Source organism: Leucoraja erinacea, chromosome 1 (assembly GCF_028641065.1).
Source record: "Leucoraja erinacea ecotype New England chromosome 1, Leri_hhj_1, whole genome shotgun sequence".
Lineage (NCBI taxonomy): Eukaryota > Metazoa > Chordata > Chondrichthyes > Rajiformes > Rajidae > Leucoraja > Leucoraja erinaceus.
In genome coordinates, this window is record NC_073377.1 from 157,388,199 (window position 1) to 157,403,798 (window position 15,600).

General features: G+C 44.4%; 1 protein-coding gene across 3 annotated transcripts in view; it reads left to right on the forward strand.

Annotated features, from left to right (window-relative positions):
• The first annotated feature begins 1,812 nt into the window (after window positions 1-1,812).
• ednraa (endothelin receptor type Aa) overlaps window positions 1,813-15,600 on the forward strand; it is a 92,195-nt gene continuing 78,407 nt past the window's right edge. The window contains exons 1-2 of one of the 3 annotated variants that reach the window (XM_055646501.1): window positions 1,813-2,899; window positions 3,286-3,398. In XM_055646501.1, the coding sequence (XP_055502476.1) occupies window positions 2,426-2,899; window positions 3,286-3,398 (587 nt within the window). In that variant the 5' untranslated portion in view covers window positions 1,813-2,425. The remainder of the gene's footprint in view (window positions 2,900-3,285; window positions 3,399-15,600) is intronic. The other 2 variants (XM_055646483.1, XM_055646497.1) reach the window with 2 other exon arrangements.

Below are 15,600 nucleotides of genomic sequence, written 5' to 3' on the forward strand. Positions count from 1 at the left end.
TTCTTGTTTAATCTTACTATTTTTGTTTCTGTTGTAATTTAGTGGTTACCTTCTCAGATTCAGTCTTTGTGTTCTGAAGAGTCAATAACTAACTCAAACAGAATCTTATACCAGGTTATCGCAACAGAATATTTAAAGGTTTTTCTTCATATTTTCCCAAGCGATAGGTTGGAAATGCAGTTCATCAGGTCAGTTTTTTTCATGAATCCAGGTTTCATCTATGTGACCAATGTATCCTTTTGCATCATGGAGCCACAGGAATAGCTTTCTTCTTTGCAGCCTAATGAGTATTTTTTTTAAATCCCCCAGCTTCCTGATGTTCATGCCATTGAGATCAATGGATGAAGTTTGTAGGAGAATGGGGTTATGAGGGAGAGATAGATCCGCCATGATTGAATGGCGTAGACACGATGGGCTGAATGGCCTAATTCTGCCCCTATCATGTGACCTTTGACCTTGTCCAGTTCTTCCCCAAGCCAGGTCTTGCTCAATCAAAGTCCTCATCTTCACTTTCTCTACAAAGCCATTGACACACGGCTTTACCATCGCCTTGAAATAGGTAAAGCTCTAAAATTCCCACCAACATATATCCCCTCACATCCAATTAGTCCTCTTATCCCGGCCAGTTTCACCAAACCACTAGAGAATGGACTTGGAATCTTCTGACCTCTGCCTTTTGCCTTCCCATTTCCACCTTCATGCTGCTGTCTTTGAAAATCGTACCCGAATGGTTCTTAAGGGCCTGTCCCATTTGCGCGTCATTTACGTGACTGTCGCGGGTCATCAGTGACTGTCGCGCGAAAATCGTCTAGCAGTACGACAGTCGCGAGTCAAGTGCTCTTTTGGAAGCCATTTGGGATGTCATTCGTACAGTCCGATCTTTGTGGCAAGGATTTTCCCAGTGAAAATCAAATAGAGAAGCGACGCCCATGTCGGGGCGGCCCAGCCGAGGCTGAATACGGCGCAGTACTCACGTGAGGGTGGCTGGGACGATGTTCTGGCAGTGGTGGCCTGAGTCCGGGGTTCGGCCGCGGGCCAGCGGCTGCGTCTGCAGAACTGGAGGGCGGCAGCTTCAACCACCCCGGGCCGCAGTGTTTGAGCCGCGGGACTGCGGGGGGGGGGTATCACCCCAGCGCAGAGGAGGGAAGAGAGACTGCAGACCTAAGCCTTTTGCCTCCATACGGGCGGCGCATGATTACGGACGTTGACGCACGGTGACGTGTTTTATTGGTGTTTTATTGTATGGTATTATATGTATGACGGCTGCAATTCCGTTCAGACTTCAGTCTGAATAACAATAAAAGGCTATCTATCTATCTATCTATCTAATATACTATCATGAAAAATTGTCAAAACATGCGCGTCACCCGGGTGGTCACGCGACACTCAAATGACGCAAATGGCGCATGAAGGGTACGGGCGACGCATGATTAGCGCACGGTGACCAGTTAGCAGAGCAACGTGCTTCATGCATAACCGCGCGCGACACTCACGTCGGTACGTCAGCGTCACGCCATCAGTACGTCGGCGCGCGGAAGGGATACGTCACGCAGTTGCCGCGCGAAGATTTTTGCAAAATCCCGGGGCGCCGCGCGTTGCAGACACAAAATCATAGAACTCAAAACATTTAGCGGATAATTGCTTTACTCGATGTTTATAACATAGCGGGGATGATGCGATTTCACAAATGTTCACGGAGCCGATTAATATCGGAGCGAAAGTCCCTTTTTAAAGTCACGGTTTGCTCTTCAGCTACTTTTAACGTTACCCCACGATTGTGTGTGTGAGGGGAGGATTGGACAAAGGACTAATTGGATGGGAGGGGATATAATGTTCAAGTGGTGTTTTATTGCCGGTGATCAATGCCCCGCTGAGAAGGGAAGCGCTTTGTATCTGTATCAAGCTCGCCGTGTCCCGCCCGGTGTAACTAGAGGCGAGTGAACTGAGCGGAGACTGGCTGCTGCTGTTTGCTGGTCACTGTGATGCTCTGCTCTGTTCTGCTCATTCCTGCCTTCACTCGCCTCCCAGAGCAACGGGTCCTTGCTCAGCCTGGGGGAGGGAGAGACTGGTGCCACTTTCGTCCCACTCTCTCTCTCTCTGTCTCTCTCTCTCTCTCATTCTCATCGCTCCGTTTAGAGAAGCTGCAAAGAGCGACGGACCTCACTTGGATCAGACGCCCGCTGTAGCACCGAGCCCTGTCCGGATAAGGAACCGGGAACTGACTGGATCTCTCCCTCTCTAGCCCAGGACAAGGGGCGCTGGGGAAGTGAAGGCGGGGGAGATCTACCACCAGCTTTTCTGCACCGCTCTTTAAGGCAGCATTGAGCTGCCGGCTTGGGGCGATATTAACGCGTGAAATTGGTGCGCTCCGTCCCCTCTCTCCTCTCCACTTCTCCCCGCGAGTTTGCCTCGGATTTCCCTGGGAATGGAGACGACTTTGTGTTGGATTTCGCTTCTCGCTGGGTTGGCGCTGTCGCCCGTGGTCAGCGGGGAATCCCCCAGGTCGGCAAACGAGACCACGGGGAGACTCAATTCTCATTCCCAGCAAATGGAGCCGGTTCTCTCGACCGCAGCCTGGTCCCAGCAGAACGGGCTCTCTAACTGGGACAGCCGGACCACCGAGATCCCGGGCGGGCTACGGGACATCAACACGTCGGCTGCCAATGCCAGCAATTTCCCCTCCTGTCACAAGGCGCTCGACAGTGGCCGCACCTTCAAGTACATCAACGCGGCCATCTCCTGTGTCATCTTCGTGGTCGGGGTGATCGGAAACGCCACTTTGTTAAGGATAATTTACAAGAACAAATGCATGAGGAATGGACCCAATTTGTTGATCGGGAGCCTGGCCCTGGGAGACTTGTTCTACATCACGATCGGCATCCCCATTAACGTCTATAAGGTCCATGTGCTTCACCGTGTAAACCTGCACCCTTTTCACACCTCTTAGTTAGATGTGGCCCTTGTGGCTAAAGGGATCAGGGGGTATGGAGAGAAGGCAGGTACAGGATACAGAGTTGGAAGATCAGCCATGATCATATTGAATGGCGGTGCAGGCTCGAAGGGCCGAATGGCCTGCTCCTACGACTAATTTCTATGTGTCTTAGTTTATTCCCTTGTAGCTTCTACTTCCTTTTCATTGGCTGTTAACACGTTTCATTATTCTATTTTTCCTTTGGGGTGAAACGGGATAATTGTTTCATAATTTATTTCTTTTTATCTAATTTGTAGTTATTTGTTCTCTCTGCATAGCCACGTTAACTGACATTTGCTAAACATCTTTTCCAGCTTCTGGCTCCAAATTGGCCTTTTGGGATTGTTATTTGCAAGCTCATGCCTTTCTTACAGAAAGCATCGGCGGGGATCACAGTGCTGAGCCTCTGCGCTCTGAGTGTGGACAGGTGTGCCTTATTCTTGTTTCTATGTAAAATCTAGCAATTTGTTGTTGTAATGATCCCATGTTCTGACTAGAAATAAGGAACTGCAGATGCTGGTTTACCAAGGAAAGACACAAAATACTGGAGTATCTCGTAGGGTCAGGCAGCATTCCTAAAGAATATGCATGGATGACATTTTATATTGCGACCCTTCTCTAGACTGATGTTTGAATTAGTCTGAAGAAGAGTCCGAACTCAAAACATCACCTATCCATGTTCTCCAGGGATACTGCCTGATCCACTGAGTTATTCCAGCACTTTTCAGTTCTACGAGACCTGACTATGCCAGCCATGCATGTTAGGCAACCTTGAGATGAGAGAAGGTACACAAAATTGCTGGAGAAACTCAGCGGGTGCAGCAGCATCTATGGAGCGAAGAAAATAGGCGACGTTTCGGGCCGAAACCCTTCTTCAGACTGATGGGGGAGGTGGGAGGGGAGAAGGAAGGAACAAGGGGAGGAGGAGGAGACCGAGGGCGGGGGGATGGGAGGAGACCGCTCGAGGGTTAAGGAAGGGGAGGAGACAGCAAGGGCTAGCAAAATTTGTGGAGAATTCCACATTCGTGCCATCAGGGTGCAAGCTGCCCAGGCGGAATATGAGGTGCTGTTCCTCCAATTTCCGGTGTTGCTCACTCTGGCAATGGAGGAGACCCAGGACAGAGAGGTCGGATTGGGAATGGGAGGGGGAGTTGAAGTGCTGAGCCACCGGGAGTTCAGGTTGGTTATTGCGGACTGAGCGGAGGTGTTCGGCGAAACGATCGCCCAACCTCCGCTTAGTCTCCCCGATGTAAATCAGCTGACATCTAGAACAGCGGATGCAGTAGATGAGGTTGGAGGAGATACAGGTGAACCTTTGTCGCACCTGGAACGACTGCTTGGGACCTTGAATGGAGTCGAGGGGGGAGGTGAAGGGACAGGTGTTGCATTTCTTGCGGTTGCAACGGAAAATGCCCGGGGAGGGGGTGGTACGGGAGGGAAGGGAAGAATTGACAAGGGAGTTGCGGAGGGAGTGGTCTTTGCGGAAGGCAGACATGGGGGGAGATGGGAAGATATGGTGAGTGGTAGGGCCACGTTGGAGGTGGCGGAAATGGCGGAGGATTATGTGTTGTATTTGCCGGCTGGTGGGGTGAAAGATGAGGACCAGGGGACTCTGCCCTTGTTGCGAGTGCTGGGATGGGGAGAGAGAGCAGTATTGCGGGGTATGGATGAGACCCTGGTGCGAGCCTCATCTATGGTGGCGGAGGGGAATCCCCGTTCCCTGAAGAACGAGGACATTTCCGATGCCCTGGTATAGAATGTCTCATCCTGGGAACAGATGCGGCGTAAGCGGGAGATATTCTTTTGAAATTCTAAATACAGGGTACAGAAATTTGAAAACCTAGAAACAATCGGGTTATGTGGGATTTGAAAATCAGGAACTTGAAGTTCAAAGCTGTGATGGCTTTTCAGTTTAAAGTTTAAAATAAGTTATTTATATTTCTTTAATAAAATCAATTGTTACATTTGTTCAAATGTTTGTTACAGAGCAAGGTTAAGTATGAATATGTTTGTTTTCAATTTTCCATGGTTTCACAATTTTATTTTATTTAGCGAATGCAAAGTCCTTTAGCCAAGCTGTTGCCTTTTGATTTGCTGTTTGAAGGGTGACAAGTTCTCCTTTGAGTCTTTGTTGAGGGCATGCTTCAATGATGTGTTGCATTGTTTGCTGCTCTCCACAAGCACACCGTGGGGTTGGACTGCTGCCCCATTTGTGAAGGTTGGCCAAGCAGGGGCCATGTCCAGTCCTGAATCTATTCAGCGTCGTCCACTGCTTCCTTGGGAGATTGGTGCCAGGGACCGGTAGGGTGGGGTCTGACACCAGATGTTTATTTGGGATGTCCTTGGACTCCCATTCCTTTTTCCAAGCTGATTGGATGGTGAAATCAGCTGGTGGTGGGTTCTTCCAAATTGGTCGTCTAGATGGAAGTCGAGCAGTGGGTGGGTTGAATATGTCCATATGAATTGGCAGGTGAGGGGAGTTTTTGGTCTTTTGAAGCATCCTTTGAGTGAGGAGTACTCGCCGGATGTGTGGAGGGGCTGTGTTGGATAGGACAGGGAGCCAGGGGAGTGGTGTTGAACGGATTGTTCCTGTGATGATCCTCATTGTTAAGTTCAATTGGGTGTCCACATGGTGTGTGTGGGATGACCTGGAACAAACAGGGGCACAATATTCGGGATGAAGAAAATGCAATGCTGGCAAGGTATGGGGGGTAGTTCAGCAAACTTTTCTCTGGGATTTTTGATCATTTCTTAACATTTCCATAAATTATGTTCACCAATCTTTTACAACATTGAATCACAATGGGGTTACTAAAGCCTAGCACATTGCTGGTAAGATAATTGACAATATAGAGTTCGGTGATGAATAGTGCTACAGGAATATTTTTCTTGTAAACATTTTTCTGATAATACAATCTCATGTTCCCAGACATATGTCTATGGTTTTAAATTTATTAATTGCTTTAATCTGTCCGATAAATGAACCACAATGTTAGAAAACTGAGAAAAGAATAGCACTTTTGGGTCTTTACAGTTTCCATGAATCATTCTGTATTTATTATTAATATATCAATTTTATTGTGTGGACATAAAGAAATAGCTAGGGAGAAACACAGAATGTAAAATAAGGATGACAAGAAAATAGTCAGTCATGGAGACATACTGCATAAAAATTAGGACCTTTGGCCCACTACAACCATGCTGACCCTTGTGACCATCTAATCCCATGTGTCAGTATTAGGACCACGTTTCTTCATTTTCAAGCTCAAGAAGCAACTTCATGTATGGAATCTTCTCTGATTGTTTTTTTACTCTTGTCTTTTTACAGTAACATTTTTTTAAACTGATTTTTACTCAAAAGATGACAACCACTCAAATGGCACACTAAAGGTGCACACAGTGTTAAACAAACTTCTGATAGGAACTGAAGCATTGATAACATATGTTTACCTTTTAGTCATCAAAGTTGGGGAAATTATTTATTATCCATTTATCATAATTAGTTGTTCTTGAGGTAGGAAGGAACTGAAGATGCCAGTTTAAACCAAAGATATTGGGGGAATCCAGAAACAGGGACCAAAGTTTAAGAAATAGGGGTAGGCCATTTAGAACGGAGATGAGGAAAAACTTTGTCACCCAGAGAGTTGTGAATCAGTGGAATTCTCTACCTCAAAAGGCAGTGAAAGCCAATTCTCTGGATGTTTTCAAGAGAGATAGATACAGCTCTTAAAGATAGCACGGGGTCATGGGTTATGGCGAGAAGGCAGGAACAGGGTACTGATTGTGGGTGATCAGCCATGATCAATAGACAATAGGTGCAGGAGTAGGCCATTTGGCCCTTTGAACCAGCACCGACTGCCATTCAATGTGATCATTGCTGATCATCCCCAATCAGTACCCCGTTCCTGCCTTCTCCCCATATCCCCTGACTGCGCTATTTTTAAGAGCCCTATCTAGCTCTCTCTTGAAAGCATCCAGAGAACCTGCCTCCACCACCCTCTGAGGCAGAGAATTCCACAGACTCGCCAATCACTGTGAGAAAAAGTGTTTCCTCGTCTCCGTTCTAAATGTAAGCTGCCCAAGCTTACAGGGGTATGAATATTCATTTCTGTAACTTCAAGTTCACTTCACCACATCTCCCTGGACCTTTCCCCCAACATGTCATTAACTCACCATTTCCCTGGTGTTTGTTTGTTTGTTGTCCTTGGTTGTTTGTTTGTTTGTCTTTTTGCACAATGTCCGCTAGCATTGCCACTTTCCATTTCACTGCACATCTCGTATGTGTATGTGACGAATAAACTTGACTTGACTTGACTTGAAATAGTCCTTTGGTTATTAAAAGCACCCTAATCAATTAAAAAATTGTTACTGTAAAAAGACAAGTGCTGGAGTAACTCCACGGGTCAGGCAGCATCTCTGGAGAACATTTCAGGTCGGAACCCTTCTTCAGACTGATTATGTAGTCCAGATATGCTGCCTGACCTAAAGAGTTACTCCAGCATTTAGTGTGTTTTTTTTTTGTAAACCAGCATCTATAGATCCTTATTTTTCCATTCTTTATTCTAATCTTGGGCTGAGCATTTTCAAACAATTTCTCTGCTCCCCTGGTATCTACACATTTTACGAAAGATCCAGGAGGAGGTGAAACGGTTATTTATTTCCCTTCCCCAACCATAAATACTGTGGAATACCGTACAACACTCACTTTGCCAATTAACTCAGGTGCTGTATTTTCAGCTCTGTATCCAAAAGTTTTGTTTCCAAACTCCACTTAAAGTTTTCAAGTTGACAAAATAGGGAGGTCGGATAATAAACCAAACCTTGTCTACCACTTGCGATAGATACACACTATCTCTTCACAGCTTTGGAAGTATTTTTGGTAGACTGTTGCAAACAAATATTTTTCATCCCTAATTATCCTTGAGAAGGTACTGATGAACTGTGTTGAACTGCTGAAGTCTGTGTAGTGAATGCTGTTTGGGCAGAAGTGCCATGAATTTAACAAAACAGAAATATAATGATATTGGTACATATTTACATCAGATAGCTCTGAAGAGAACTTGGAGCTAAAGTTGCTCACATTTGTCTGAGCTCTTGTCCTTGTTGATGCCTTGAATAACTCTTGAGATATTGTTAGTGCATTTTGTAGATGTGAACACTAACTGGGATGCATCAATAGTGGGTACACAAAAATGCTGGAGAAACTCAGCGGGTGCAGCAGCATCTATGGAGAAAAGGATATAGGCAACGTTTCAGGCCGAAACCCAACTTTGCCTATTTCCTTTGCTCCATAGATGCTGCTGCACCCACTGAGTTTCTCCAGCATTTTTGTCTACCTTTGATTTTCCAGCATCTGCAGTTCCTTCTTAAACACAATGCATCAATGGCGGACAGGTGCTGATGTTTAGTGTAGAGAATTGAGTGCTGATCACGAAGGCTATTTTGTCCAGAATGGTGCTGAGTTTTTTTTTTTAACTGTTATGAGAGTTGTGGTCTTCCAGGAAAGTGACAGGTCTTCCATCCCACTGTCAATTTGTGTTTATTTGAAGGTGGAAAGTTTTCATGAATCCCAAACCGAGGCTGTTGCCACAGAATATCCAGCTTACAAACCGCTCGTAACTATAAACCTGGCAGCTGTATAGTTTATTTTAGATTTTGATGTGGGCAATTTAAAGGGTGGTTCGATTGAATATCAAGTGGAGGTAATTAGACTGTCTCTTGTTGAAGATAGCCATTGTCTGGGTACTTAAGTGCTGCAAATGTCACTTGCTACCTATCAACCTTATCAGCCCATGCCTGAATAGTGTCCAGATAGCAAAAGGGACAGGAATGGATAAAGAAATTATATAAATTATCCCATAACAACTTATTATATATGTTGCTTTTGAGACTTGTGTGAAGAGTGATTATGATACAGACTTTAGAAGTTAACTATAGAAATTCTGAAGTTAATTTTACAAATTGGCAGTAGTTATACACACGTTGGACTTGTATATGCATTATCTAATCGTCACTTCAGCTCGTTTCTTGCTTAGACATAAAATTTGGACCAAGGTGATTACTGGCAGCTTTAGCAACAGTGGAAGTAACACAGTTGCCCATAATCCTACAGCCCTATGGGACGGGCAACATTTTATTGTCCATAGCCCAGCAGTATTATAGGAGCATCAGTACCAGATATCCATAGCCCTGTGGTTCAACAGGAGCAGTAGTGCCAGCTATCCATAGCCCTGGAATTCGACAGGAACAGATGTACCAGCTACCCATAGTCCTGCAATAATAGGAGCACTAGTACCAGATCCCCATAGGCCTGGAGTTCAACAGGACCAGTAGTACTGACTACCCATAGCCCTGCAGTTCAACAGGACCAGCGGTGCCAGCTATCCGTAGCCCTGCACTTCTACACTAGCAGCAAAACCTGTTGCCCATAACCTTGCAGTACTACAGGAGGAGCTGAGATCAGAAGAACGCTGTAATTGGCAAAGGTCATTCCCAATGTAGTTATTTGAAATGGTGAGGATGTCTGGAGATTCAGGCGGGAGCAGCCACTCACAATCTTCTGGAACAAGGGAGCATTTGCCAGCTGTACCAATAGTGTTTAGAAACATAGAAATTAGGTGCAGGAGTAGGCCATTCGGCCCTTCGAGCCTGCACCGCCATTCAATATGATCATGGCTGGTCATCCAACTCAGTATCCCGTACCTGCCTTCTCTCCATACCCTCTGATCCCCTTAGCCACAAGGGCCACATCCCTCTTAAATATAGCCAATGAACTGGCCTCGACTACCCTCTGTGGCAGAGAGTTCCAGAGATTCACCACTTTCTGTGTGAAAAAAGTTCTTCTCATCTCAGTTTTAAAGGATTTCCCCCTTATCCTTAAGCTGTGACCCCTTGTCCTGGACTTCCCCAACATCGGGAACAATCTTCCTGCATCTAGCCTGTCCAACCCCTTAAGAATTTTGTAAGTTTCTATAAGATCCCCTCTCAATCGCCTAAATTCTAGAGAGTATAAACCAAGTCTATCCAGTCTTTCTTCATAAGACAGTCCTGACATCCCAGGAATCAGTCTGGTGAACCTTCTCTGCACTCCTTCTATGGCAATAATGTCCTTCCTCAGATTTGGAGACCAAAACTGTACGCAATACTCCATGTGTGGTCTCACCAAGACCCTGTACAACTGCAGTAGAACCTCCCTGCTCCTATACTCAAATAGGATTTATTGCTCTGGTACATGATCATTTAATCATTGAGTCTAATTTCATGTGGCTTGTACTGGTTCAAGCTGGCTAGTGGTGTTTAAAGCAATTTAGGCTTTGGGCTACATCTAGTTATGAAAGTCATTCTGGAGGGCTTGAAGGCTTGTAGAAAGAAATAGCAGACTACTGATGAGAGTTGCCATCCTTATTTCCCTGCTCTAGTAGATAAGGTGATGTGGAGAGAGATTCTCTAGCCCCAGAGGCTCAGCTCGCATTCTTGCTGAAAGCCCTTCTTCTCTCCTCATTCTCCCTTTCCTGCCACATACCAAAGCATTGGTCACCAAAATGCCCAAATCAGGCAGCAACAGGATTAGTCTGGAGTCTTGGAAAACTACAGCTGCAGTACTCCATCAGTACTTCTTAAACTCCAACATCATCTAAAAATCAAATGGAAAATCAGCGCGACCTACTCTTCTTCCGGTCAGAAACCTACAGGAACTTGATCGTTTTAAATAATTTAAATGGGTGAAATTCTTCCTGTTGCTAAACAGTTTGTGCTTCATTCAGTTTGAATAAAATGTGCTTGCTGGATCATTCAAATCCATTTTGGCAGCGTGGCATCATTTCAGCTTCATGGAGGCCTGGGACGACCAAGTGGCAACTCCGCTTGCTTCTGGTTTGTGTGTATGGTGCCTGCACCCTTCAAAATAGAAAAGTCAAGCTAAGAAGTGTACGCAAGGGCTGTGTATAAAATTTCAGCTAGATTAGCAAGTATAGTGTGCAAACGAGAGCTATTGAGTCCCATTTCATTGTCAAATATTTCTAAGCTTTACCACTGCAGTTTAAGCAGCGAATGCCACTTTTTCTTGCTTGATTTTATTTTAAATGAGATTTTCTCACCACTTTAAATTGACGCTCTATTCCGTAGTTCAGCTCAGCTTAGTTTGCATGATCATTATTAATGACTGCTCCTGACTCTGGAGTGTATTGTACATTCATGGCATCACTTTCTTTTCCTAATAGTTTTGAAGTTAAAGAATTCTAAAAGTAAGAAAAGAACTCGGGTCAAGTTCACAAAATGTAATTAAATTACATGTTATCAACAGTTCCGGCACAGATTCACTCGAGATGTAAACCATCGGAGTCTATTGAATACAAGTTGTGTAGCCAATAATAATAAGACTATTGACTCTTGAAAGCTGCAGTGTATTATTCAGGGCTTGCTTATTAACCTCTGGTGCTGGATCTATAGGGGTTGGAATAGTGTTTCTGTTTTCTAATGAAACCTCCATTATTGAGTGCAGGTCACTCCTGCTTGTTTTTTTTTTTAAATAGAGACCTGAAGGCAGCCTCAGCAAAATCAAAGGAAGTGGTTTAAAGTGTTCAAAAGGAAATCCTAGGCTTTAATCAAAAATACCAGAATCTTGAGAAAGTTTCAAACCACGTATCTTTTTCAAAAACATTCTGAATCCTCAGGAAAATGACTTTGCAAAAAATATAATTTGCCTAATTTCTTCATTGATTTGTCTGAGGCAAATGCATAATTTTACTGAAAATTTCTCCACTGAATAAAGTTGCAATATGAATCTTTATGCCTCTAAAGGGATCTTTTTTTTTTAAACGTTGCATTTTTCCAAGGAAGGGGCTATTGATGCAAATTACGCACTTATGTAGTATCTGAAGATCTGTAATTATCTGGAAATATTTGTTTGCAATTCCAGGTTCAGATAATGGGAAAATGGATCAGTGGCTGATGTTAAATAAGCCCTGCTGTTTTGACCTGATCACCCTTCACCCTGCAATGAGGGTCTCATAAATTGCAGAGGCGGGTACCCAGTCCTGTAGAGACACTACATAATTGTATGCCCTGAAGCGATTTATGATCTTTAAGCTCTGAGATTGGAACAAGCCGGAAAGATCAACCTAAATGTAAAAATAGGGTTGTTTTATTGGTTATCCCCAGGACAATAGATACAGGCAGAGGTCAATTGCCATTCCTGTCTTCAGTTTCACAACCCAAAGGAGATCCTGTCCAAGCCAGAGCCTATTGTCAATACATCAGTGATGTTACAGTGTTACAGTAGTAATGTAGGAGAATCCCCCAAGCAAGCTCATCTTATATCCACCACCTGGTCTGTCAAGGCCTGTCCCACTTGGGAGTCATTTGAGCGTCATGCAGATGGCACTCGAAGACTTTGTACATCCCAAAAGCCTGGGGCGGCCACGCGTCACTGCCTACGTCACCACGAACCATGCGCGCATCACTGCGTGGCATGACGCGTGCTTCGTGACGCGTAAATGACGTTGTTTAAATTACGTGTAAATGATGCGCAAGTGGGACAGGCCCTTCAGAGCAGTTTTAATTCACAATACACTGGATATGGTCCTACTGTTGTTGCTGTGTAAATGGAAATAGACATAGAAAGTAATGGGACCTCCTTCTATGGAATGCTCGGTGACATTAGCAATGCAGTGGAAAGCAAAAAACATCTGGTTTCTGTCACTCAGTAGTTCATGTAACCTGCCTGCTCCATAAATTCATTCCAGGGCTGAGGAATTTCAATTTTGACCTCTTTCCTTGGAATTAAGCAAAGCAAATTGTGATAGGACACCATAGAGAGTGCGTGCTCTTCAACCGCTGCGACGTTTGTTCTCACAGCGATAGCGTTGCTTTTTATTGCTTATCAGCACATGCTGAGGTGATTTTGAACCTCTGCACCTTGTGTTAGTAATGACTCGGTGAAGGATTCTGTGTCTACCACCTTAATTATTTAATTTATTATCAGATTAAAAATGTATTCCAATGGATATTCTTTCACGAGTTTGCTCGTTTTCCCAGGCTCTACATGTATTTCCTCCAAGTGCTTCGATTTACTCCCATATCATAAAATCATGTTGGTTGGTGGGTTAAATGGACACTGTAAATTGATCCGAATAGCGTCTATGTAGAGATTTCTTCCATCGAACGTGTCCGAAGACAGGCAGCTCGATTTGTTACTAACACCTATGAGAGAGAAGCGAGTGTCACCAAACTTCTGAATTCTCTGGGGTGGAACCCTCTCCAAGACAGACGTGAAGCTCACCGTTTGACCTGTTTTTACAAAATGTTAAATGGTCAGCTTGACATAGACTACAAGACCTACACCAAACCCAAACCAAGTAGGAGCATCGACATCTGTCATGTAGCTGGGATCACAAATTGGATCGAGGGCATTCGATCCAATTTGTGATTCCAGCTACAAAGGCAGATGTATACAGCAATTCGTTCTTCCCCCGCACAATTAAAGAATAATTTCCACCCAACTATAGTTACCCAACCAGATGCAACTAAATTTAAAGTAGCTCTTTCTTCCCAATAACCCTTTCTGGCTTAAGCCCTCCCTTCACCACCTCCAGTTTAAATTCCATTTGGAATATTTTGGAGGACCAAGGAACCAAGAACCAAGAGATGATCCGATTACGGGGAGAAAATTAATGGAGAATATAATTACTCTGAGATCCAAAAAGGAATATGTATTCAAAGTCAGTGTAGCATTTCAAACGAAAGAGAAGCTTATTTTCAAAGATGTAATGACATCTGATGACATGACACCCATTGTATATCTGTTCACTACTATTGACACCCATACAGAACCATATGAAAAGGCAGATGTAAGTTAGTAGAGCTATTGCTTCCCAGCACCAAGGATTGAAGTTCAATCATGGCCTCTGGTGCTGTCTGCACAGAGTTTGCTTGTTCTCCCTGGCTATCCAAGTGCTCCAATTTCTTCCAATGTTATACAATCATGTCGGTTGGTAGGATAATTGGACACTGTAAATTGATCCGAGTAGCATCTGGGGGAGTTGATGAGAATGTGGGGAGAAAACTAATGGAGAATATGATTAGTCTGAGGTCCAGCAAATACCTTTTATTCATTCAAGGCAATTGGGCTCTGCAGAAGGTGGAAGTGAACTGCCTTCCTGAACCACTGCAATCCTCGTGGTGTAGTTATACCCCCAAGGCTGTAGAGAGAGAGTTGCAGGATTTTGACTCGGTTGTAGTGAAGGAATGACATTATATTTCTAAGTCAGGATGGTGTGTGGATTGAAGGTGGTTTTGCTGCTCTGGTCCTCGGTGGTGGAGCTCATGGGTATTTAAGGTGCTGTCTAAGGAATTGTGGTGCGTTGTTGCAGTGCATCTTGTAGTTGGCACATCTGCTGCCACTGCTGATGGTGGAGTGAGTGAATGGTTATGGATGGGTGTCTGTCAAGTGGGCTGCTCTGTCCTGCACAATGTCAAGTTTTTTGAGTGCTGTTGCCTCTGCACTCATCCAGACAGGTGAAGAGTTTTCCACCACATTCCTGACTCAGTTCTTTCCACATCATATGGGAATATGGAAACATATGATGCATTTTGGAAGAACTAATGAAGTTACACAATCAATGAAAGGATCTTGGGAAGTGCTATATACTGTATGCCCAGAGATCTCTGAAGGCGGCAGCACAAGCAAATGGGATAGTTCAGATGAAATGAAATACCATCTTTATTTGCCTGGGCATAGAAAGTGGAAATAGGTTATAGTACAACTATATAAAACAGCTGGAAAACTGTTCACATTATGGGAAGAATGTGATTGCACTGAGGTTGCCGAGGAGACTTACCAGAATGTTGCCTTTGTTGCAGTGTCTCAGCTATGAGGAGAGACAGGAGCAGCTGGGTTAGTCTTGTTTCAAGAACATTGAGATGTTATTAAAGTTTACAAAATGATGGGGAATATTAGGTGGTAGGACACTTCTCCCCATGACGGGGATATCTAAAACTGGGGGACAAAAGCTTTTGGTCACGGGGCAGGAGGTTTAGTGTGAGCATGAGGAAGAATGTTTTCACCCAGAGAGTGATTGCAATCTGGTACACACTAACTGAGAGGATTATGATGGCAGAGATGCTCCCAATATTTAAGAATCATTTACCTGGCCACCTTAGTTGACATGGCATTGTAGACAAGGGCCAAGTGCTGGAAAATGTGATTGGTGCAGATAGGTACCTGATGGTAGGTATGGACAGAGTGGGATTAAGGGCCTGTTTCCGAGCTCTATGACTCTGTGTGGCAGATTGATTCCAGAGACTGCAGATGCTGGAATCCTGAACACAAAAGTAAAGTGCTGGTGGAACTCAGTGGGTCAGTCAGCATCTGTGGAGGGAAATGAACAGACAACGTATCGGGTCGGGAATGAACGGTCTCAGTTGTTGGGCAAGTACCATGGGTGAGTGGTCTTTGTCCAGCTGGAATTGTAGATGACAGGTCTTGAAGTTCCATGATGGTTCCCAAAGCTCTTGGCTAAGGTCAACTGGAGATCCATGTAATTTTCCTAAACATTATTTGATAAACCTACTCTTTTTGATGTAGGCTTAGCCAATTTTCCACTGAATGTATAGTGTGGGATCTGAAGAAT